The following is a 23,228-nucleotide window of genomic DNA, read 5'->3' on the forward strand; positions in this document are numbered from 1 at the left end:
AGTAGTGGTGTTGTTGGAGTCGGTGATGGTGGATTTCTGGTGGTGGTGATGAAGTCGGTGATGGTGGATTTCTGGTGGTGGTGATGAAGTCGGTGATGGTGGATTTCTGGTAGTGGTGTTGAAGTCGGCGATGGTGGATTTCTGGTAGTGGTGATGAAGTCGGTGATGGTGGATTTCTGGTGGTGGTGTTGACGTCGATGATGGTGGATTTCTGGTAGTGGTGTTGTTGGAGTCGGTGATGGTGGATTTCTGGTGGTGGTGTTGAAGTCGGTGATGGCGGATTTCTGGTAGTGGTGTTGAAGTCGGTGATGGTGGATTTCTGGTAGTGGTGGTGATGAAGTCGGTGATGGTGGATTTCTGGTGGTGGTGATGAAGTCGGTGATGGTGGATTTCTGGTAGTGGTGTTGAAGTCGGCGATGGTGGATTTCTGGTCGTGGTGATGAAGTCGGTGATGGTGGATTTCTGGTGGTGGTGTTGAAGTCGGTGATGGTGGATTTCTGGTGGTGGTGTTGAAGTCGGTGATGGTGGATTTCTAGTAGTGGTGTTGTTGGAGTCGGTGATGGTGGATTTCTGGTGGTGGTGATGAAGTCGGTGATGGTGGATTTCTGGTGGTGGTGATGAAGTCGGTGATGGTGGATTTCTGGTAGTGGTGATGAAGTCGGTGATGGTGGATTTCTGGTGGTGGTGTTGAAGTCGGTGATGGTGGATTTCTGGTAGTGGTGTTGTTGGAGTCGGTGATGGTGGATTTCTGGTAGTGGTGTTGTTGGAGTCGGTGATGGTGGATTTCTGGTGGTGGTGATGAAGTCGGTGATGGTGGATTTCTGGTAGTGGTGATGAAGGTGGGTGAGCAGGTGTGATACCTTTGCCTATATGTCTCAGTGTACTGCTCCCTGCTAGCCATGGGTAGAGGTAGAAAGGAATTTCATGTGTGATTCATTCCTCTGACAGGTTATTGACGTGCTAATGTCCCCTCACTATTCTAAAGGTTAATTGATCTATTGTGTTGTGTAAAGAAGATCTGTGTTTACCCTTAAAAGATGAGTATTGTATCATCAGGCTAAATGATTAGAGAAGTAGTATGTTAATTATTCTGATTGCTTCAGTGTAGTAATTAACTCCAGTGATGTCTTTATCTAAAGAAACGTGTCTGCATGGTCGGCTCCGACTTGTCTCCTATAATCTGTATGGGAAACCCCACTGTGTGAGGGGGGCGTTCCTAACAGGCTGTAACCACATATAAGCTGAGTTTTTGTGTCAATAAAGTGTCTTGGTTCCAGCATCCAGTCTTGACTCATGTGTGGGGAATCCTGTGATGTTCTTGTATGGAGAGGAGGGAATGCTTGACGGGGATATCATACCGATACCGTCACAAATTGGTTGGCAGCAGCGGGATCTTCCCTTCTACTCTCCTTCACACCCGGATTCCAAGCAGACACTGGAAGAACTACTGGAAGGATTGCTAGCAACAAAACCAAGCGGGTCATCATAGCGGAATCAATGGAGATAGACCAGGAGGACGGGATTGCAGCAACGCCAGCAGTACAAGAGATGGATACACCAGTGATTCAGGAGGAGGAATCACCAGCCAACAAGCTAATGAGAGAGAAGCTAGCGTGGTTCGGCCCGAACCCAACGCCGGATATGGTGCTGAAAGTGATGGACCTGTTAGCGGAGGAGGATAAACAAATAAGGGACGCAGAACTACAGTTAAAACTGGCAGCAGTCCAACAAGCAGCCGCACCTTCTCCGAACAGTGAGTACAGCACAGCAGACGCAAGGAAGATTCCGTTTAGCGCTTTTAAAGCTTTTGATGAAAAGGACTGTGAAATTGATAACTACCTGGCGGATTTTGAGCGACAATGTAACCTGCACCGAATAGCTAGAAGAGAGTGGGTTGCAATATTGTCAGGCAAACTGTCAGGCAAAGCTTCTGATGCTTTCCGGACCGTGCCAGATCAGGATATCCATAGCTACGCCCGGGTTAAAGAAGTGCTCCTGGCTCGTTATGCAGTAACCCCAGAGTCCCACCGACAGAAGTTCAGGGACTCACGCAAAACCACGAAAGACTTATGCGGAGTGGGCATGCCAGCTGTCCCTGTCGGCCTCTAACTGGGTTAACAGCAGCCAGGCCACCACCGCAGAGGACATTTTGCAACTAATGCTCCTGGAGCAATTTTACAATCACATCCAGACGGATGTCAAAGATTGGGTGAGAGATCGCAGGCCCATGACTCTACCAGAGGCCGCGAAGTTGGCGGATGAATATGCGGATACTCGCAAGACAAACCAGGTCACACCACGCGTACAACCTCCACGACCAACGGCGCCCTCACACCCACCAGCCGCTAGATACCAACCTCCTAACAGACCGGTGACATCTAGCCCTCGCTATCCACGCCAGGAGGACAACGAACAACGCTGCTTCCGGTGCAAACAGTTGGGTCACTTCAAGCAGAATTGCCCCATGAATGACAACACCAGGTCAAATTGGTCTCAACCTGGGTACCGCCCACCAGCAGCAGCCCATTGTGTAGACTCGGCTTGGGATCCCCAGGAGCGGGGTCGGGAAGAACCATTGGGCACCCCTTACGAAGCCCTCATGGTACAATCTGCTATTACGGACAACAGGGAACACCATTGTCAGCTGGTCATGGGCTCCAGCCCTGAGCCGGAGGGGCCCTGGAGGGAGCTGGGCAGAAAGAGGCACCGCCGGCCATCCTTCAAGAAGAAGAGGTCCTGGAAGTCATATAACCAGCGGACCTGGGAGGAGAAGAAGCGACTGGAGAAGAGGGAGTCGCAGCGGGCGTCCCAGATGCGGGCCGAGATGTTCGCCAAGGGCCCACCGGTGGCCCCTTACACCACCACCCAGTTCCTGATGATGAAGGACCACGTGGAGAGCCTGCAGGACATGAGCAAGCAGGATCTGATCCGTGAGTACATAGAGCTGGAGGAGTGCATAAGCCGCATGGAGGAGGAGAACAACCACCTGAGGTCACAGCAGGCTGACCCCCCCCAGGCTCCATGAACTGGAGATGGAGCTGGAGAAGCTCCAAGAGGAGAACCGGCGGCTGCGGAGGGAGCAGGGGGTGGCTGACATTATGGGGCTCTGAGTGCCCTCTCTCCCCCCCCCCCCGGACTCTGAGCACCAGTGCTACAACAAATATAACTTTTCCTTTTTATGAATCTCCTGTGATTGTCACTTCAGAGCCATAACCTGCCCCCTCCCATAGCGGGACACCTAGACGGCGGCGCACAGACCCATTCGCTGTCTTCACACTGACTTCTGGTGACTTTGCAGATCGCACAAAGACTTGGGGACTGACCGGCGTGTGATCTGACGACCCGGTGACATACCTGAGTCTGAAGCAGTTGTCAAGGGAGGTCAGTCATGCCAAACGGAGTTAACCTCGGACTAAAAGCTCTGAACCCGTCAACCCTACTGGACCAGGGAAGGTCCAACCGGATTTGCCGGAGCAGGGAGCAAAAGGGGGGCCATTGTGATACATTTGCCTATATGTCTCAGTGTACTGCTCCCTGCTAGCCATGGGTAGAGGTAGAAAGGAATTTCATGTGTGATTCATTCCTCTGACAGGTTATTGACGTGCTAATGTCCCCTCACTATTCTAAACGTTAATTGATCTATTGTGTTGTGTAAAGAAGATCTGTGTTTACCCTTAAAAGATGTGTATTGTATCATCAGGCTAAATGATTAGAGAAGTAGTATGTTAATTATTCTGATTGCTTCAGTGTAGTAATTAACTCCAGTGATGTCTTTATCTAAAGAAACGTGTCTGCAGGGTCGGCTCCGACTTGGCTCCTATAATCTGTATGGGAAACCCCACTGTGTGAGGGGGGCGTTCCTAACAGGCTGTAACCACATATAAGCTGAGTTTTTGTGTCAATAAATCAGTCTTGGTTCCAGCATCCAGTCTTGACTCATGTGTGGGGAATCCTGTGATGTTCTTGTATGGAGAGGAGGGAATGCTTGACGGGGATATCATACCGATACCGTCACAGTCGGTGATGGTGGATTTCTGGTGGTGGTGGATTTCTGGTGGTGGTGATGAAGTCGGTGATGGTGGATTTCTGGTGGTGGTGATGAAGTCGGTGATGGTGGATTTCTGGTAGTGGTGTTGAAGTCGGCGATGGTGGATTTCTGGTGGTGGTGATGAAGTCGGTGATGGTGGATTTCTGGTGGTGGTGTTGAAGTCGGTGATGGTGGATTTCTGGTAGTGGTGGTGTTGAAGTCGGTGATGGGGGATTTCTGGTGGTGGTGTTGTTGAAGTCGGTTATGGTGGATTTCAGGTGGTGGTGATGAAGTCGGTGATGGTGGATTTCTGGTAGTGGTGTTGAAGTCGGTGATGGTGGATTTCTGGTAGTGGTGTTGAAGTCGGTGATGGTGGATTTCTGGTGTTGTTGATTGTTGTGGTGTGTACATTTTAAAAGCTAATATAAAGGAATAGTGGTGGGAATCCTTGTGGATTTAAAGCGGAGGTTCACCCATAGCCAACACCTTTTCCCCTTAGATGGATGCTCGTTGAGTCTAGGGGAATCGGCAATTTGTTTTAAAATATGATCCGTACTTACCCGTTTTCGAGATGCATCTTCTCCGCCGCTTCCGGGTATGGGCTGCGGGACTGGGCGTTCCTTCTTGATTGACAGTCTTCCGAGAGGCTTCCGACGGTCGCATCCATCGCGTCACGATTTTCCGAAAGAGGCCGAACGTCGGTGCGCAGGCGCAGTATAGAGCCGCACCGACGTTCGGCTTCTTTCGGCTACGAGTGACGCGATGGATGCGACCGTCGGAAGACTGTCAATCAAGAAGGAACGCCCGCTCCCGAAGACCCATACCCGGAAGCGACGGAGACGATGCATCTCGAAAACGGTAAGTACGGATCATATTTTAAAACAAATTGCCGATTCCCCTAGACAAAACGAGCAGGAAGCTAAGGGGAAAAGAGAAAAAAAAAAGAATTGGGTGAACTCCCGCTTTAATTAACCTTTTCTTTGGTCAATTCTACTTTAAGGGGGTGTGACAGGGGGGCGTGTCCTATGCCTACATATGTTTGTTAGTAAGTGTCCCTCATTCCCATCTCAGAATGTTGGGAGGTGAGCTTACTTAGAATTTCTTCTTGGCTCATATAAGTCAATATTAATACAAAAGCAGCTCAAAGAAGTTAAATGCAGATAATGGCAGATGAACCGCTCAGCAATGAATTATTTCAGGAGGGCCTAAAACTGATGTCAAAGCTCACTGTGTTATTACATTGAAGCCAGTCTACATCGGTCTGGAGGGTGACAGGCGTGGTGGGAGGGGGACTTGCTGGTGGGAGGGGGACTCGCTGGTGGGAGGGGGACTCGCTGGTGGGAGGGGGACTCGCTGGTGGTGGCATTTCTGAGGGCAGTGATGAAGTATTTGGAGGTAAGGTGACACTAGTGGTAGATCTGATATTTGTGGTCCTAATCCTGTAAAGGGAATGGAGGGGGAGTGTGACACATGGAGGAGGACAGTAGAGGATGCGGTACGAAGGAGATAAGCAATGGTGGAGGGGATGATAGACGTGGAGGGGGATAGTAGTGGTGGCGGTACGAAGAAGATAAGCAATGGTGGAGGTGATGATAGACGTGGAGGGGGATAGTAGTGGTGGCGGTACGAAGGAGATGGGCAATGGTGGAGGTGATGATAGACGTGGAGGGGGACAGTAGTGGTGGCGGTATAAAGGAGATAAGCAATGGTGGAGGTGATGATAGACGTGGAGGGGGACAGTAGTGGTGGCGGTACGAAGGAGATAAGCAATGGTGGAGGGGATGATAGACGTGGAGGGGGACAGTAGTGGTGGCGGTACGAAGGAGATAAGCAATGGTGGAGGTGATGATAGACGTGGAGGGGGACAGTAGAGGTGGCGGTATGAAGGAGATGGGCAATGGTGGAGGTAATGATAGACGTGGAGGGGGACAGTAGAGGTGGCGGTACGAAGGAGATAAGCAATGGTGGAGGGGATGATAGACGTGGAGGGGGACAGTAGAGGTGGCGGTATGAAGGAGATGGGCAATGGTGGAGGTAATGATAGACGTGGAGGGGGACAGTAGAGGTGGCAGTACGAAGGAGATAAGCAATGGTGGAGGGGATGATAGACGTGGAGGGGGACATTAGCGGTGGCGGTATGAAGGAGATGGGCAATGGTGGAGGGGATGATAGACGTGGAGGGGGACAGTAGTGGTGGCGGTATGAAGGAGATAAGCAATGGTGGAGGTGATGATAGACGTGGAGGGGGACAGTAGTGGTTGCGGTACGAAGGAGATAAGCAATGGAGGAGGTGATGATAGACGTGGAGGGGGACAGTAGAGGTGGCGGTACGAAGGAGATGGGCAATGGTGGAGGTGATGATAGACGTGGAGGGGGACAGTAGAGGTGGCGGTACGAAGGAGATGGGCAATGGTGGAGGTGATGATAGACGTGGAGGGGGACAGTAGAGGTGGCGGCATGAAGGAGATGGGCAATGGTGGAGGTGATGATAGACGTGGAGGGGGACAGTAGAGGTGGCGGCATGAAGGAGATAAGCAATGGTGGAGGTGATGATAGACGTGGAGGGGGACAGTAGTGGTGGCGGTACGAAGGAGATAAGCAATGGTGGAGGTGATGATAGACGTGGAGGGGGACAGTAGTGGTGGCGGTACGAAGGAGATAAGCAATGGTGGAGGTGATGATAGACGTGGAGGGGGACAGTAGTGGTGGCGGTACGAAGGAGATAAGCAATGGTGGAGGTGATGATAGACGTGGAGGGGGACAGTAGTGGTGGCGGTATGAAGGAGATAAGCAATGGTGGAGGTGATGATAGACGTGGAGGAGGACAGAAAAGGTGGCGGTACGAAGGAGATAAGCAATGGTGGAGGGGATGATAGACGTGGAGGGGGACAGTAGAGGTGGCGGTATGAAGGAGATAAGCAATGGTGGAGGGGATGATAGACGTGGAGGGGGACAGTAGAGGTGGCGGTACGAAGGAGATGGGCAATGGTGGAGGTGATGATAGACGTGGAGGGGGACAGTAGAGGTGGCGGTATGAAGGAGATGGGCAATGGTGGAGGTAATGATAGACGTGGAGGGGGACAGTAGAGGTGGCGGTACGAAGGAGATAAGCAATGGTGGAGGGGATGATAGACGTGGAGGGGGACAGTAGAGGTGGCGGTATGAAGGAGATGGGCAATGGTGGAGGTAATGATAGACGTGGAGGGGGACAGTAGAGGTGGCAGTACGAAGGAGATAAGCAATGGTGGAGGGGATGATAGACGTGGAGGGGGACATTAGCGGTGGCGGTATGAAGGAGATGGGCAATGGTGGAGGGGATGATAGACGTGGAGGGGGACAGTAGTGGTGGCGGTATGAAGGAGATAAGCAATGGTGGAGGTGATGATAGACGTGGAGGGGGACAGTAGTGGTTGCGGTACTAAGGAGATAAGCAATGGAGGAGGTGATGATAGACGTGGAGGGGGACAGTAGAGGTGGCGGTACGAAGGAGATGGGCAATGGTGGAGGTGATGATAGACGTGGAGGGGGACAGTAGAGGTGGCGGTACGAAGGAGATGGGCAATGGTGGAGGTGATGATAGACGTGGAGGGGGACAGTAGAGGTGGCGGCATGAAGGAGATGGGCAATGGTGGAGGTGATGATAGACGTGGAGGGGGACAGTAGAGGTGGCGGCATGAAGGAGATAAGCAATGGTGGAGGTGATGATAGACGTGGAGGGGGACAGTAGTGGTGGCGGTACGAAGGAGATAAGCAATGGTGGAGGTGATGATAGACGTGGAGGGGGACAGTAGTGGTGGCGGTACGAAGGAGATAAGCAATGGTGGAGGTGATGATAGACGTGGAGGGGGACAGTAGTGGTGGCGGTACGAAGGAGATAAGCAATGGTGGAGGTGATGATAGACGTGGAGGGGGACAGTAGTGGTGGCGGTACGAAGGAGATAAGCAATGGTGGAGGTGATGATAGACGTGGAGGGGGACAGTAGTGGTGGCGGTACGAAGGAGATAAGCAATGGTGGAGGGGATGATAGACGTGGAGGGGGACAGTAGAGGTGGCGGTATGAAGGAGATAAGGAATGGTGGAGGGGATGATAGACGTGGAGGGGGACAGTAGTGGTGGCGGTATGAAGGAGATAAGCAATGGTGGAGGGGATGATAGACGTGGAGGGGGACAGTAGAGGTGGCGGTATGAAGGAGATGGGCAATGGTGGAGGTGAAGGTCCAGGGAAAGTGGTGCTCAGGACGGCAGCCGTGGTGACGGTGGAGGTGGTTCTGGTGGTGAAGTAAAGGATCCAATGGCACCAGATAAAGCTGCATTATGATAACTGAGGACCCCCAATAAAGTGGAGACCCCATAAAAGGGGGGACTGCGCTTCCTCTGATGCTCTGAGCAGAGGGTCGGTGTCGATTAGCACACAACAAAAAGCCAAAGAAAATTGTGATGGGAAACGGAGAAGCTGAAGAAAAGAAAGAAAATGACATGAAAGGACAAAGTGACCGATAATCACAGCCGCCCGCCGCGTCTTTCTGATCTCGCTCCTTCGCCGTGCCCCGGACCATTCACTGCAAACAGACTAATGGAATCCTAATAACAGTCCGCCGTTCCTACCGAGGAGAAAGGCAGAATCACCACGGGGCCCCCCCGCACCACGGGCCCCCCCCCCCCCAACCGCGAAAAGACTGACAGAGAGAGCAAATTGAGTGCTGACCACACCGGGCAGAAGACAATGTGAGCTCCAGGAGGGCTTTGGGGAGCGCAATACCGAGACTGTCACAAAGGGATTAGAGGAATGAGAGTGACGGGGAGACTATGGAAGGAAGCGAGATGGAAAGACTCCACGAGACAGACCACAAGAGAGACAGAGACACAGAACCTAAGAATGAGACCGCTAGAGAGACAGAGACACAGAACCTAAGAATGAGACCGCTAGAGAGACAGAGACACAGAACCTAAGAATGAGACCGCTAGAGAGACAGAGACACAGAACCTAAGAATGAGACCGCTAGAGAGACAGAGACACAGAACCTAAGAATGAGACCGCAAGAGACACAGAGACACAGAACCTAAGAATGAGACCGCTAGAGAGAATATACAAGAGAGATACAATGAGAGAAAGAGAGACAGAAGACTTCCCTAGAGAGGACATAGGAGAGAGTTCCGAGAGGGAGAGAGGTGCAGCAGAGTCACAGAGAGGGAGAGAAGTACAGCAGAGTCATAGAGAGGTGCAGCAGAGTCATAGAGAGGGAGAGAAGTACAGCAGAGTCATAGAGATGGAGAGAGGTGCAGCAGAGTCATAGAGAGGGAGCGAGGTGCAGCAGAGTAATAGAGAGGGAGAGAGGTACAGCAGAGTCATAGAGATGGAGAGAGGTGCAGCAGAGTCATAGAGAGGGAGCGAGGTGCAGCAGAGTAATAGAGAGGGAGAGAAGTACAGCAGAGTGATAGAGATGGAGAGAGGTGCAGCAGAGTCATAGAGAGGTGCAGCAGAGTCATAGAGAGGGAGCGAGGTGCAGCAGAGTCATAGAGAGGGAGCGAGGTGCAGCAGAGTCATAGAGAGGTGCAGCAGAGTCACAGAGAGGGAGAGAGGTGCAGCAGAGTCATAGAGAGGTGCAGCAGAGTCACAGAGAGGGAGAGAGGTGCAGCAGAGTCATAGAGAGGTGCAGCAGAGTCATAGAGAGGGAGAGAGGTGCAGCAGAGTCATAGAGAGGTGCAGCAGAGTCACAGAGAGGGAGAGAGGTGCAGCAGAGTAATAGAGAGGGAGAGAAGTACAGCAGAGTCATAGAGAGGGAGCGAGGTGCAGCAGAGTCATAGAGAGGTGCAGCAGAGTCACAGAGAGGGAGAGAGGTGCAGCAGAGTCATAGAGATGGAGAGAGGTGCAGCAGAGTCACAGAGATGGAGAGAGGTGCAGCAGAGTCATAGAGAGGTGCAGCAGAGTCACAGAGAGGGAGAGAGGTGCAGCAGAGTCATAGAGAGGTGCAGCAGAGTCATAGAGAGGGAGCGAGGTGCAGCAGAGTCATAGAGAGGGAGAGAGGTGCAGCAGAGTCATAGAGAGGTGCAGCAGAGTCACAGAGAGGGAGAGAGGTGCAGCAGAGTAATAGAGAGGGAGAGAAGTACAGCAGAGTCATAGAGAGGGAGCGAGGTGCAGCAGAGTCATAGAGAGGTGCAGCAGAGTCACAGAGAGGGAGAGAGGTGCAGCAGAGTCATAGAGATGGAGAGAGGTGCAGCAGAGTCACAGAGATGGAGAGAGGTGCAGCAGAGTCACAGAGATGGAGAGAGGTGCAGCAGAGTCAAAGAGAGGGAGAGAGGTACAGCAGAGTCATAGAGAGGTGCAGCAGAGTAAGAGAGGGAGAGAAGTACAGCAGAGTCATAGAGATGGAGAGAGGTGCAGCAGAGTCATAGAGAGGGAGCGAGGTGCAGCAGAGTCATAGAGAGGGAGCGAGGTGCAGCAGAGTCATAGAGAGGTGCAGCAGAGTCACAAAGAGGGAGAGAGATGCAGCAGAGTCACAGAGAGGGAGAGAGGTGCAGCAGAGTCATAGAGAGGGAGAGAGGTGCAGCAGAGTCATAGAGATGGAGAGAGGTGCAGCAGAGTCATAGAGATGGAGAGAGGTGCAGCAGAGTCATAGAGATGGAGAGAGGTGCAGCAGAGTCATAGAGAGGGAGAGAAGTACAGCAGAGTCATAGAGAGGGAGAGAGGTGCAGCAGAGTCATAGAGAGGTGCAGCAGAGTCACAGAGAGGGAGAGAGGTGCAGCAGAGTCATAGAGAGGGAGCGAGGTGCAGCAGAGTCATAGAGAGGTGCAGCAGAGTAAGAGAGGGAGAGAAGTACAGCAGAGTCATAGAGATGGAAGAGAGGTGCAGCAGAGTCATAGAGAGGGAGCGAGGTGCAGCAGAGTCATAGAGAGGGAGCGAGGTGCAGCAGAGTCATAGAGAGGGAGAGAGGTGCAGCAGAGTCATAGAGAGGTGCAGCAGAGTCACAGAGAGGGAGAGAGGTGCAGCGGAGTCATAGAGAGGTGCAGCAGAGTCACAGAGAGGGAGAGAGGTGCAGCAGAGTCATAGAGAGGTGCAGCAGAGTCATAGAGAGGGAGAGAGGTGCAGCAGAGTCATAGAGAGGTGCAGCAGAGTCACAGAGAGGGAGAGAGGTGCAGCAGAGTCATAGAGAGGTGCAGCAGAGTCATAGAGAGGTGCAGCAGAGTCATAGAGAGGGAGCGAGGTGCAGCAGAGTCATAGAGAGGGAGAGAGGTGCAGCAGAGTCATAGAGAGGTGCAGCAGAGTCACAGAGAGGGAAAGAGGTGCAGCAGAGTCATAGAGAGGGAGAGAGGTGCAGCAGAGTCATAGAGATGGAGAGAGGTGCAGCAGAGTCATAGAGAGGGAGCGAGGTGCAGCAGAGTCATAGAGAGGTGCAGCAGAGTCACAGAGAGGGAGAGAGGTGCAGCAGAGTCATAGAGAGGGAGAGAGGTGCAGCAGAGTCACAGAGAGGGAGAGAGGTGCAGCAGAGTCACAGAGAGGGAGAGAGGTGCAGCAGAGTCACAGAGAGGGAGAGAGGTGCAGCAGAGTCACAGAGAGGGAGAGAGGTGCAGCAGAGTCACAGAGAGGGAGAGAGGTGCAGCAGAGTCACAGAGATGGAGAGAGGTGCAGCAGAGTCACAGAGAGGGAGAGAGGTGCATCAGAGTCATAGAGATGGAGAGAGGTGCATCAGAGTCATAGAGAGGGAGAGAGGTGCAGCAGAGTCATAGAGAGGTGCAGCAGAGTCACAGAGAGGGAAAGAGGTGCAGCAGAGTCATAGAGAGGGAGAGAGGTGCAGCAGAGTCATAGAGATGGAGAGAGGTGCAGCAGAGTCATAGAGGGGGAGCGAGGTGCAGCAGAGTCATAGAGAGGGAGAGAGGTGCAGCAGAGTCATAGAGAGGTGCAGCAGAGTCACAGAGAGGGAGAGAGGTGCAGCAGAGTAATAGAGAGGGAGAGAAGTACAGCAGAGTCATAGAGAGGGAAAGAGGTGCAGCAGAGTCATAGAGAGGGAGAGAGGTGCAGCAGAGTCATAGAGATGGAGCGAGGTGCAGCAGAGTCATAGAGATGGAGAGAGGTGCAGCAGCGTCACAGAGATGGAGAGAGGTGCAGCAGAGTCATAGAGAGGGAGAGAAGTACAGCAGAGTCATAGAGAGGGAGCGAGGTGCAGCAGAGTCATAGAGAGGGAGAGAGGTGCAGCAGAGTCATAGAGAGGGAGAGAGGTGCAGCAGAGTCATAGAGAGGGAGCGAGGTGCAGCAGAGTCATAGAGAGGGAGAGAGGTGCAGCAGAGTCATAGAGAGGGAGAGAAGTACAGCAGAGTCATAGAGAGGGAGCGAGGTGCAGCAGAGTCATAGAGAGGGAGAGAGGTGCAGCAGAGTCACAGAGAGGGAGAGAGGTGCAGCAGAGTCATAGAGATGGAGAGAGGTGCAGCAGAGTCACAGAGATGGAGAGAGGTGCAGCAGAGTCATAGAGAGGGAGAGAAGTACAGCAGAGTCATAGAGAGGGAGCGAGGTGCAGCAGAGTCATAGAGAGGGAGAGAGGTGCAGCAGAGTCATAGAGAGGGAGAGAGGTGCAGCAGAGTCATAGAGAGGGAGAGAAGTACAGCAGAGTCATAGAGAGGGAGAGAAGTACAGCAGAGTCATAGAGAGGGAGAGAGGTGCAGCAGAGTCATAGAGAGGGGGAGAGGTGCAGCAGAGTCATAGAGAGGGGGAGAGGTGCAGCAGAGTCATAGAGAGGGGGAGAGGTGCAGCAGAGTCATAGAGAGGTGCAGCAGAGTCACAGAGAGGGAGAGAGGTGCAGCAGAGTAATAGAGAGGGAGAGAAGTACAGCAGAGTCATAGAGAGGGAAAGAGGTGCAGCAGAGTCATAGAGAGGGAGAGAGGTGCAGCAGAGTCATAGAGATGGAGCGAGGTGCAGCAGAGTCATAGAGATGGAGAGAGGTGCAGCAGCGTCACAGAGATGGAGAGAGGTGCAGCAGAGTCATAGAGAGGGAGAGAAGTACAGCAGAGTCATAGAGAGGGAGCGAGGTGCAGCAGAGTCATAGAGAGGGAGAGAGGTGCAGCAGAGTCATAGAGAGGGAGAGAGGTGCAGCAGAGTCATAGAGAGGGAGCGAGGTGCAGCAGAGTCATAGAGAGGGAGAGAGGTGCAGCAGAGTCATAGAGAGGGAGAGAAGTACAGCAGAGTCATAGAGAGGGAGCGAGGTGCAGCAGAGTCATAGAGAGGGAGAGAGGTGCAGCAGAGTCACAGAGAGGGAGAGAGGTGCAGCAGAGTCATAGAGATGGAGAGAGGTGCAGCAGAGTCACAGAGATGGAGAGAGGTGCAGCAGAGTCATAGAGAGGGAGAGAAGTACAGCAGAGTCATAGAGAGGGAGCGAGGTGCAGCAGAGTCATAGAGAGGGAGAGAGGTGCAGCAGAGTCATAGAGAGGGAGAGAGGTGCAGCAGAGTCATAGAGAGGGAGAGAAGTACAGCAGAGTCATAGAGAGGGAGAGAAGTACAGCAGAGTCATAGAGAGGGAGAGAGGTGCAGCAGAGTCATAGAGAGGGGGAGAGGTGCAGCAGAGTCATAGAGAGGGGGAGAGGTGCAGCAGAGTCATAGAGAGGGGGAGAGGTGCAGCAGAGTCATAGAGAGGTGCAGCAGAGTCACAGAGAGGGAGAGAGGTGCAGCAGAGTCATAGAGAGGGAGAGAGGTGCAGCAGAGTCACAGAGAGGGAGAGAAGTACAGCAGAGTCATAGAGATAGAGAGAGGCGCAGCAGAGTCATAGAGAGGGAGAGAGGTGCAGCAGAGTCACAGAGAGGGAGAGAGGTGCAGCAGAGTCATAGAGAGGTGCAGCAGAGTCACAGAGAGGGAGAGAGGTGCAGCAGAGTCATAGAGAGGGAGAGAGGTGCAGCAGAGTCACAGAGAGGGAGAGAGGTGCAGCAGAGTCACAGAGAGGGAGAGAGGTGCAGCAGAGTCACAGAGAGGGAGAGAGGTGCAGCAGAGTCACAGAGAGGGAGAGAGGTGCAGCAGAGTCACAGAGAGGGAGAGAGGTGCAGCAGAGTCACAGAGATGGAGAGAGGTGCAGCAGAGTCACAGAGAGGGAGAGAGGTGCAGCAGAGTCACAGAGAGGGAGAGAGGTGCAGCAGAGTCACAGAGATGGAGAGAGGTGCAGCAGAGTCACAGAGAGGGAGAGAGGTGCATCAGAGTCATAGAGATGGAGAGAGGTGCATCAGAGTCATAGAGAGGGAGAGAGGTGCAGCAGAGTCATAGAGAGGTGCAGCAGAGTCACAGAGAGGGAAAGAGGTGCAGCAGAGTCATAGAGAGGGAGAGAGGTGCAGCAGAGTCATAGAGATGGAGAGAGGTGCAGCAGAGTCATAGAGGGGGAGCGAGGTGCAGCAGAGTCATAGAGAGGGAGAGAGGTGCAGCAGAGTCATAGAGAGGTGCAGCAGAGTCACAGAGAGGGAGAGAGGTGCAGCAGAGTAATAGAGAGGGAGAGAAGTACAGCAGAGTCACAGAGAGGGAAAGAGGTGCAGCAGAGTCATAGAGATGGAGAGAGGTGCATCAGAGTCATAGAGAGGGAGAGAAGTACAGCAGAGTCATAGAGAGGGAGAGAGGTGCAGCAGAGTAATAGAGAGGGAGAGAGGTGCAGCAGAGTCACAGAGAGGGAGAGAGGTGCAGCAGAGTCACAGAGATGGAGAGAGGTGCAGCAGAGTCACAGAGAGGGAGAGAGGTGCATCAGAGTCATAGAGATGGAGAGAGGTGCATCAGAGTCATAGAGAGGGAGAGAGGTGCAGCAGAGTCATAGAGAGGGAGAGAGGTGCAGCAGAGTCACAGAGATGGAGAGAGGTGCAGCAGAGTCACAGAGAGGGAGAGAGGTGCATCAGAGTCACAGAGAGGGAGAGAGGTGCAGCAGAGTCACAGAGAGGGAGAGAGGTGCAGCAGAGTCACAGAGATGGAGAGAGGTGCAGCAGAGTCATAGAGAGGTGCAGCAGAGTCACAGAGAGGGAGAGAGGTGCAGCAGAGTAATAGAGATGGAGAGAGGTGCAGCAGAGTAATAGAGAGGGAGAGAAGTACAGCAGAGTCACAGAGAGGGAAAGAGGTGCATCAGAGTCATAGAGAGGGAGAGAAGTACAGCAGAGTCATAGAGAGGGAGAGAGGTGCAGCAGAGTAATAGAGAGGGAGAGAGGTGCAGCAGAGTCACAGAGAGGGAGAGAGGTGCAGCAGAGTCATAGAGAGGGAGCGAGGTGCAGCAGAGTCATAGAGAGGGAGCGAGGTGCATCAGAGTCATAGAGAGGGAGAGAAGTACAGCAGAGTCATAGAGAGGGAGAGAGGTGCAGCAGAGTCACAGAGAGGGAGAGAGGTGCAGCAGAGTCATAGAGAGGGAGCGAGGTGCAGCAGAGTCATAGAGATGGAGAGAGGTGCATCAGAGTCATAGAGAGGGAGAGAAGTACAGCAGAGTCATAGAGAGGGAGCGAGGTGCAGCAGAGTCACAGAGAGGGAGAGAGGTGCAGCAGAGTCACAGAGATGGAGAGAGGTGCAGCAGAGTCACAGAGAGGGAGCGAGGTGCAGCAGAGTCATAGAGATGGAGAGAGGTGCAGCAGAGTCACAGAGATGGAGAGAGGTGCAGCAGAGTCACAGAGAGGGAGCGAGGTGCAGCAGAGTCATAGAGATGGAGAGAGGTGCAGCAGAGTCACAGAGAGGGAGAGAGGTGCAGCAGAGTCATAGAGAGGGAGAGAAGTACAGCAGAGTCATAGAGATGGAGAGAGGTGCAGCAGAGTCATAGAGAGGGAGAGAGGTGCAGCAGAGTCACAGAGATGGAGAGAGGTGCAGCAGAGTCACAGAGAGGGAGAGAGGTGCATCAGAGTCATAGAGATGGAGAGAGGTGCATCAGAGTCATAGAGAGGGAGAGAGGTGCAGCAGAGTCATAGAGATGGAGAGAGGTGCAGCAGAGTCACAGAGAGGGAGAGAGGTGCAGCAGAGTCATAGAGAGGGAGAGAAGTACAGCAGAGTCATAGAGATGGAGAGAGGTGCAGCAGAGTCATAGAGAGGGAGAGAGGTGCAGCAGAGTCATAGAGAGGTGCAGCAGAGTCATAGAGATGGAGAGAGGTGCAGCAGAGTCACAGAGATGGAGAGAGGTGCAGCAGAGTCACAGAGAGGGAGCGAGGTGCAGCAGAGTCATAGAGATGGAGAGAGGTGCAGCAGAGTCATAGAGAGGGAGAGAAGTACAGCAGAGTCATAGAGATGGAGAGAGGTGCAGCAGAGTCATAGAGAGGGAGAGAGGTGCAGCAGAGTCATAGAGAGGGAGAGAGGTGCATCAGAGTCATAGAGAGGAAGTGATGAGAGTACAGCTCGGCCTCACCAGTGCCCATCAATGAAGCCTAACCAATGCCTATCAATGCAGCTTGATCAGTGCCTATCAACGCAGCCTGATGGGCATTGATGAGGCTGCATTGGTGGGCAATGTTGAGGCCGAGCTGATGGGCATTTATAAGGCTGCATTGATGGACACTGGTGAGGCTGCATTGATGGGCATTGATGATGCTGCATTGATGGGCACTGGTTTGGCTGCATGATGGGCAATGGAGAAGGGACTCTCTGTTTAAACGGACGTCTCTTGTCTCTCCATGCGCTGATGATGCTGTATTTATGGGCAACAGTGAGGCTGAGCTGATGGGCACAGGTAAGTCTGCGCTGATTAGCACTGACCAGGCTGCATTGATGTGGATTGGCGAGGCTGAGCTGATGGGCACTGATGAGGCTGCATTGAAGGGCACTGGTGAGGCTGAATTGGTGGGCAATGTTGAGGCCAAGCTGATGGGCATTGATGGACACTAATAAAGCTGCAGTGATGGGCATAGCTAAGGCTGCAGTGATAAGCACTGATCAGGCTTCATTTATGGGCACTGATGAGGCTGCATTGATGGGCACTGGTGAGGCTGCGTTGATGGGCACTGGTGAGGCTGAGTTGATGGGCACTGGTGAGGCTGAGTTGATGGGCACTGGTGAGGCTGAGTTGATGGGCACTGGTGAGGCTGAGTTGATGGGCACTGGTGAGGCTGAGTTGATGGGCACTGGTGAGGCTGAGTTGATGGGCACTGGTGAGGCTGCGTTGATGGGCACTGGTGAGGCTGCGTTGATGGGCACTGGTGAGGCTGCGTTGATGGGCACTGGTGAGGCTGCGTTGATGGGCACTGGTGAGGCTGAGTTGATGGGCACTGGTGAGGCTGAGTTGATGGGCACTGGTGAGGCTGAGTTGATGGGCACTGGTGAGGCTGCGTTGATGGGCACTGGTGAGGCTGCGTTGATGGGCACTGGTGAGGCTGTGTTGATGGGCACTGGTGAGGCTGCGTTGATGGGCACTGGTGAGGCTGAGTTGATGGGCACTGGTGAGGCTGAGTTGATGGGCACTGGTGAGGCTGAGTTGATGGGCACTGGTGAGGCTGAGTTGATGGGCACTGGTGAGGCTGAGTTGATGGGCACTGGTGAGGCTGAGTTGATGGGCACTGGTGAGGCTGAGTTGATGGGCACTGGTGAGGCTGCGTTGATGGGCATTGGTGAGGCTGCATTGATGGGCATTGGTGAGGCTGCATTGATGGGCACTGATGAGGCTGAGTTGATGGGCACTGGTGAACCAGGCAACAACCAGCAAACACGGTAATAGATGGTGGTGTACAGTAGTCGGGAGATGAGGGGGTTAGTAGTCGGGAGATGAGGGGGTTAGTAGTCGGGAGATGAGGGGGTTAGTAGTCGGGAGATGAGGGGGTTAGTAGTCGGGAGATGAGGGGGTTAGTAGTCGGGAGATGAGGGGGGTAGTAGTCGGGAGATGATGGGGTTAGTAGTCGGGAGATGAGGGGTTTAGTAGTCGGGAGATGATGGGGATTAGTAGTCGGGAGATGAGGGGGTTAGTAGTCGGGAGATGAGGGGGGTAGTAGTCGGGAGATGAGGGGGTTAGTAGTCGGGAGATGATGGGGTTAGTAGTCGGGAGATGATAGGGTTAGTAGTCGGGAGATGATGGGGTTAGTAGTCGGGAGATGATAGGGTTAGTAGTCGGGAGATGAGGGGGGTAGTAGTCGGGAGATGAGGGGGGTAGTAGTCGGGAGATGAGGGGGGTAGTAGTCGGGAGATGATGGGGATAGTAGTCGGGAGATGATGGGGTTAGTAGTCGGGAGATGAGGGGGGTAGTAGTCGGGAGATGAGGGGGGTAGTAGTCGGGAGATGAGGGGGGTAGTAGTCGGGAGATGATGGGGATAGTAGTCGGGAGATGATGGGGTTAGTAGTCGGGAGATGAGGGGGTTAGTAGTCGGGAGATGATGGGGTTAGTAGTCGGGAGATGATAGGGTTAGTAGTCGGGAGATGAGGGGGGTAGTAGTCGGGAGATGAGGGGGTTAGTAGTTGGGAGATGAGGGGGTTAGTAGTCGGGAGATGAAGGGGTTAGTAGTCGGGAGATGAGGGGGTTAGTGGTCGGGAGATGATGGGGTTAGTAGTCGGGAGATGATGGGGTTAGTAGTCGGGAGATGATGGGGTTAGTAGTCGGGAGATGATGGGGATAGTAGTTGGGAGATGAGGGGGGTAGTAGTCGGGAGATGAGGGGGATAGTAGTCGGGAGATGAGGGGATTAGTAGTCGGGAGATGATGGGGTTAGTAGTCGGGAGATGAGGGGGTTAGTAGTCGGGAGATGAGGGGGTTAGTGGTCGGGAGATGAGGGGGTTAGTAGTCGGGAGATGATGGGGTTAGTAGTCGGGAGATGATAGGGTTAGTAGTCGGGAGATGAGGGGGGTAGTAGTCGGGAGATGAGGGGGTTAGTAGTCGGGAGATGAGGGGGTTAGTAGTCGGGAGATGAGGGGGATAGTAGTCGGGAGATGATGAGGTTAGTAGTCGGGAGATGAGGGGGTTAGTAGTCGGGAGATGAGGGGGTTAGTAGTCGGGAGATGAGGGGGTTAGTGGTCGGGAGATGAGGGGGTTAGTAGTCGGGAGATGATGGGGTTAGTAGTCGGGAGATGATAGGGTTAGTAGTCGGGAGATGAGGGGGGTAGTAGTCGGGAGATGAGGGGGTTAGTAGTCGGGAGATGAGGGGGTTAGTAGTCGGGAGATGAGGGGGATAGTAGTCGGGAGATGAGGGGGATAGTAGTCGGGAGATGATGAGGTTAGTAGTCGGGAGATGAGGGGGTTAGTAGTCGGGAGATGAGGGGATTAGTAGTCGGGAGATGATAGGGTTAGTAGTCGAGAGATGAGGGGGTTAGTAGTCGGGAGATGATGGGGTTAGTAGTCGGGAGATGAGGGGATTAGTAGTCGGGAGATGAGGGGATTAGTAGTCGGGAGATGAGGGGGTTAGTAGTCGGGAGATGATAGGATTAGTAGTCGGGAGATGATAGGGTTAGTAGTCGGGAGATGAGGGGGTTAGTAGTCGGGAGATGAGGGGGTTAGTAGTCGGGAGATGATAGGGTTAGTAGTCGGGAGATGAGGGGGTTAGTAGTCGGGAGATGAGGGGGTTAGTAGTCGGGAGATGATAGGGTTAGTAGTCGGGAGATGAGGGGGTTAGTAGTCGGGAGATGATAGGGTTAGTAGTCGGGAGATGAGGGGGTTAGTAGTCGGGAGATGAGGGGGTTAGTAGTCGGGAGATGAGGGGGTTAGTAGTCGGGAGATGAGGGGGTTAGTAGTCGGGAGATGAGGGGGGTAGTAGTCGGGAGATGAGGGGGTTAGTAGTTGGGAGATGAGGGGGTTAGTAGTCGGGAGATGAGGGGGTTAGTAGTCGGGAGATGAGGGGGTTAGTAGTCGGGAGATGAGGGGGTTAGTAGTCGGGAGATGAGGGGGTTAGTAGTCGGGAGATGAGGGGGTTAGTAGTCGGGAGATGAGGGGGTTAGTAGTCGGGAGATGATGGGGTTAGTAGTCGGGAGATGATGGGGTTAGTAGTCGGGAGATGATGGGGTTAGTAGTCGGGAGATGATGGGGTTAGTAGTCGGGAGATGATGGGGTTAGTAGTCGGGAGATGATGGGGTTAGTAGTCGGGAGATGATGGGGTTAGTAGTCGGGAGATGAGGGGGGTAGTAGTCGGGAGATGATGGGATTAGTAGTCGGGAGATGAAGGGGTTAGTAGTCGGGAGATGATGGGGTTAGTAGTAGGGAGATGAGGGGGTTAGTAGTCGGGAGATGATGGGGATAGTAGTCGGGAGATGAGGGGATTAGTAGTCGGGAGATGAGGGGGTTAGTAGTCGGGAGATGAGGGGGTTAGTAGTCGGGAGATGATAGGGTTAGTAGTCGGGAGATGATAGGGTTAGTAGTCGAGAGATGAGGGGGTTAGTAGTCGGGAGATGATGGGGTTAGTAGTCGGGAGATGAGGGGCTTAGTAGTCGGGAGATGATAGGGTTAGTAGTCGGGAGATGAGGGGGTTAGTAGTCGGGAGATGAGGGGGTTAGTAGTCGGGAGATGAGGGGGTTAGTAGTCGGGAGATGATGGGGTTAGTAGTCGGGAGATGAGGGGGGTAGTAGTCGGGAGATGATGGGGTTAGTAGTCGGGAGATGAGGGGTTTAGTAGTCGGGAGATGAGGGGGTTAGTAGTCGGGAGATGATGGGGTTAGGAGTCGGGAGATGATGGGGTTAGTAGTCGGGAGATGAGGGGGTTAGTAGTCGGGAGATGATGGGGTTAGTAGTCGGGAGATGAGGGGGTTAGTAGTTGGGAGATGAGGGGGTTAGTAGTCGGGAGATGATAGGGTTAGTAGTCGGGAGATGAGGGGGTTAGTAGTCGGGAGATGAGGGGGTTAGTAGTCGGGAGATGAGGGGGTTAGTAGTTGGGAGATGAGGGGGTTAGTAGTCGGGAGATGATAGGGTTAGTAGTCGGGAGATGATAGGGTTAGTAGTCGGGAGATGAGGGGGTTAGTAGTCGGGAGATGAGGGGGTTAGTAGTCGGGAGATGATGGGGTTAGTAGTCGGGAGATGAGGGGGTTAGTAGTCGGGAGATGATGGGGTTAGTAGTCGGGAGATGATAGGGTTAGTAGTCGGGAGATGAGGGGGGTAGTAGTCGGGAGATGATGGGATTAGTAGTCGGGAGATGAAGGGGTTAGTAGTCGGGAGATGATGGGATTAGTAGTCGGGAGATGATAGGGTTAGTAGTCGGGAGATGATGGGGATAGTAGTCGGGAGATGAGGGGATTAGTAGTCGGGAGATGAGGGGGTTAGTAGTCGGGAGATGATGGGATTAGTAGTCGGGAGATGAGGGGGTTAGTAGTCGGGAGATGATGGAGATTAGTAGTCGGGAGATGAGCGGGGTAGTAGTCGGGAGATGAGGGGGGTAGTAGTCGGGAGATGAGGGGTTTAGTAGTCGGGAGATGATGGGGATAGTAGTCGGGAGATGAGGGGATTAGTAGTCGGGAGATGAGGGGCTTAGTAGTCGGGAGATGAGGGGGTTAGTAGTCGGGAGATGATGGGGTTAGTAGTCGGGAGATGAGGGGGTTAGTAGTCGGGAGATGATGGGGTTAGTAGTCGGGAGATGAGGGGGGTGGTAGTCGGGAGATGATGGGGTTAGTAGTCGGGAGATGAGGGGGTTAGTAGTTGGGAGATGATGGGATTAGTAGTCGGGAGATGAGGGGGTTAGTAGTCGGGAGATGATAGGGTTAGTAGTCGGGAGATGATGGGGTTAGTAGTCGGGAGATGAGGGGGTTAGTAGTCGGGAGATGATGGGGTTAGTAGTCGGGAGATGAGGGGATTAGTAGTCGGGAGATGATGGGGTTAGTAGTCGGGAGATGATGGGGTTAGTAGTCGGGAGATGAGGGGGTTAGTAGTCGGGAGATGAGGGGGTTAGTAGTCGGGAGATGAGGGGGTTAGTAGTCGGGAGATGAGGGGGTTAGTAGTCGGGAGATGATGGGGTTAGTAGTCGGGAGATGAGGGGGTTAGTAGTTGGGAGATGAGGGGGTTAGTAGTCGGGAGATGATAGGGTTAGTAGTCGGGAGATGAGGGGGTTAGTAGTCGGGAGATGAGGGGGTTAGTAGTCGGGAGATGAGGGGGTTAGTAGTCGGGAGATGAGGGGGTTAGTAGTTGGGAGATGAGGGGGTTAGTAGTCGGGAGATGATAGGGTTAGTAGTCGGGAGATGATAGGGTTAGTAGTAGGGAGATGAGGGGGTTAGTAGTCGGGAGATGAGGGGATTAGTAGTCGGGAGATGAGGGGATTAGTAGTCGGGAGATGAGGGGGTTAGTAGTCGGGAGATGATGGGGTTAGTAGTAGGGAGATGAGGGGGTTAGTAGTCGGGAGATGAGGGGGTTAGTAGTTGGGAGATGAGGGGGTTAGTAGTCGGGAGATGATAGGGTTAGTAGTCGGGAGATGATAGGGTTAGTAGTCGGGAGATGAGGGGGTTAGTAGTCGGGAGATGAGGGGATTAGTAGTCGGGAGATGAGGGGATTAGTAGTCGGGAGATGAGGGGGTTAGTAGTCGGGAGATGATGGGGTTAGTAGTAGGGAGATGAGGGGGTTAGTAGTCGGGAGATGATGGGGATAGTAGTCGGGAGATGAGGGGATTAGTAGTCGGGAGATGAGGGGGTTAGTAGTCGGGAGATGATGGGGTTAGTAGTCGGGAGATGAGGGGATTAGTAGTCGGGAGATGAGGGGGTTAGTAGTCGGGAGATGAGGGGGTTAGGAGTCGGGAGATGAGGGGGGGTAGATCTCGGACGTACCTGCCCCCAGAAGCCCCCAGCAGCAGCACGCCGCACAAATCAGTTGCATCCACATGGTGTCTCCGGGGGTCTCCTCTCCGCTCCGGATCCCGGGGGGTCTCCTCTCTTCTCCGCTGCTCCGAGCATCTCCGGCTCCAACATCGGCACCAGCCGAATCCCCGCCCACTGGCCGCCGGGGCCCCGCCTCCTAACCGCATCACCCACCGCGCCGTCCTCAATCCTTCCCACCGATCTCCTCCCACCATCACCCTCCGTGCCTCTTCCACCGATCTCCTCCCACCATCACCCTCCGTGCCACATACCTTCTCCGTATCTCCCCTCCAACCAACAATTCTTCCCGATGCCCTTACCTTTTCCATACCTCCCTAACCACTAGTTACCCATCTATACCCCTCAACTCTCTGACAACCAACACCCCTTCAATACCCCACCAAAGCCCCTTCCATATCCCATAACTTCTCCATTCACCAAACTTCCACCAAACCAGCACCCCTTCCATTCCCCAAACTTCCTCCAAACCAACACCCCTTCCATTCCCCAAACTTCCTCCAAACCAACACCCCTTCCATTCCCC

The 23,228-nt window shown here is 53.5% G+C and overlaps 1 protein-coding gene across 1 annotated transcript in view; it reads right to left on the reverse strand.

Moving 5' to 3' along the window:
- LYPD1 (LY6/PLAUR domain containing 1) overlaps window positions 1–22,830 on the reverse strand; it is an 89,137-nt gene extending 66,307 nt beyond the window's left edge. Inside the window, exon 1 of the mRNA XM_040358379.1 lies at window positions 22,655–22,830. Coding sequence (XP_040214313.1) covers window positions 22,655–22,709 — 55 coding nt within the window. The 5' untranslated portion in view covers window positions 22,710–22,830. The remainder of the gene's footprint in view (window positions 1–22,654) is intronic.
- Window positions 22,831–23,228: the final 398 nt, after the last annotated feature.

This window comes from Rana temporaria, chromosome 6 (genome assembly GCF_905171775.1).
Source record: "Rana temporaria chromosome 6, aRanTem1.1, whole genome shotgun sequence".
In the NCBI taxonomy this organism is placed as follows: domain Eukaryota; kingdom Metazoa; phylum Chordata; class Amphibia; order Anura; family Ranidae; genus Rana; species Rana temporaria.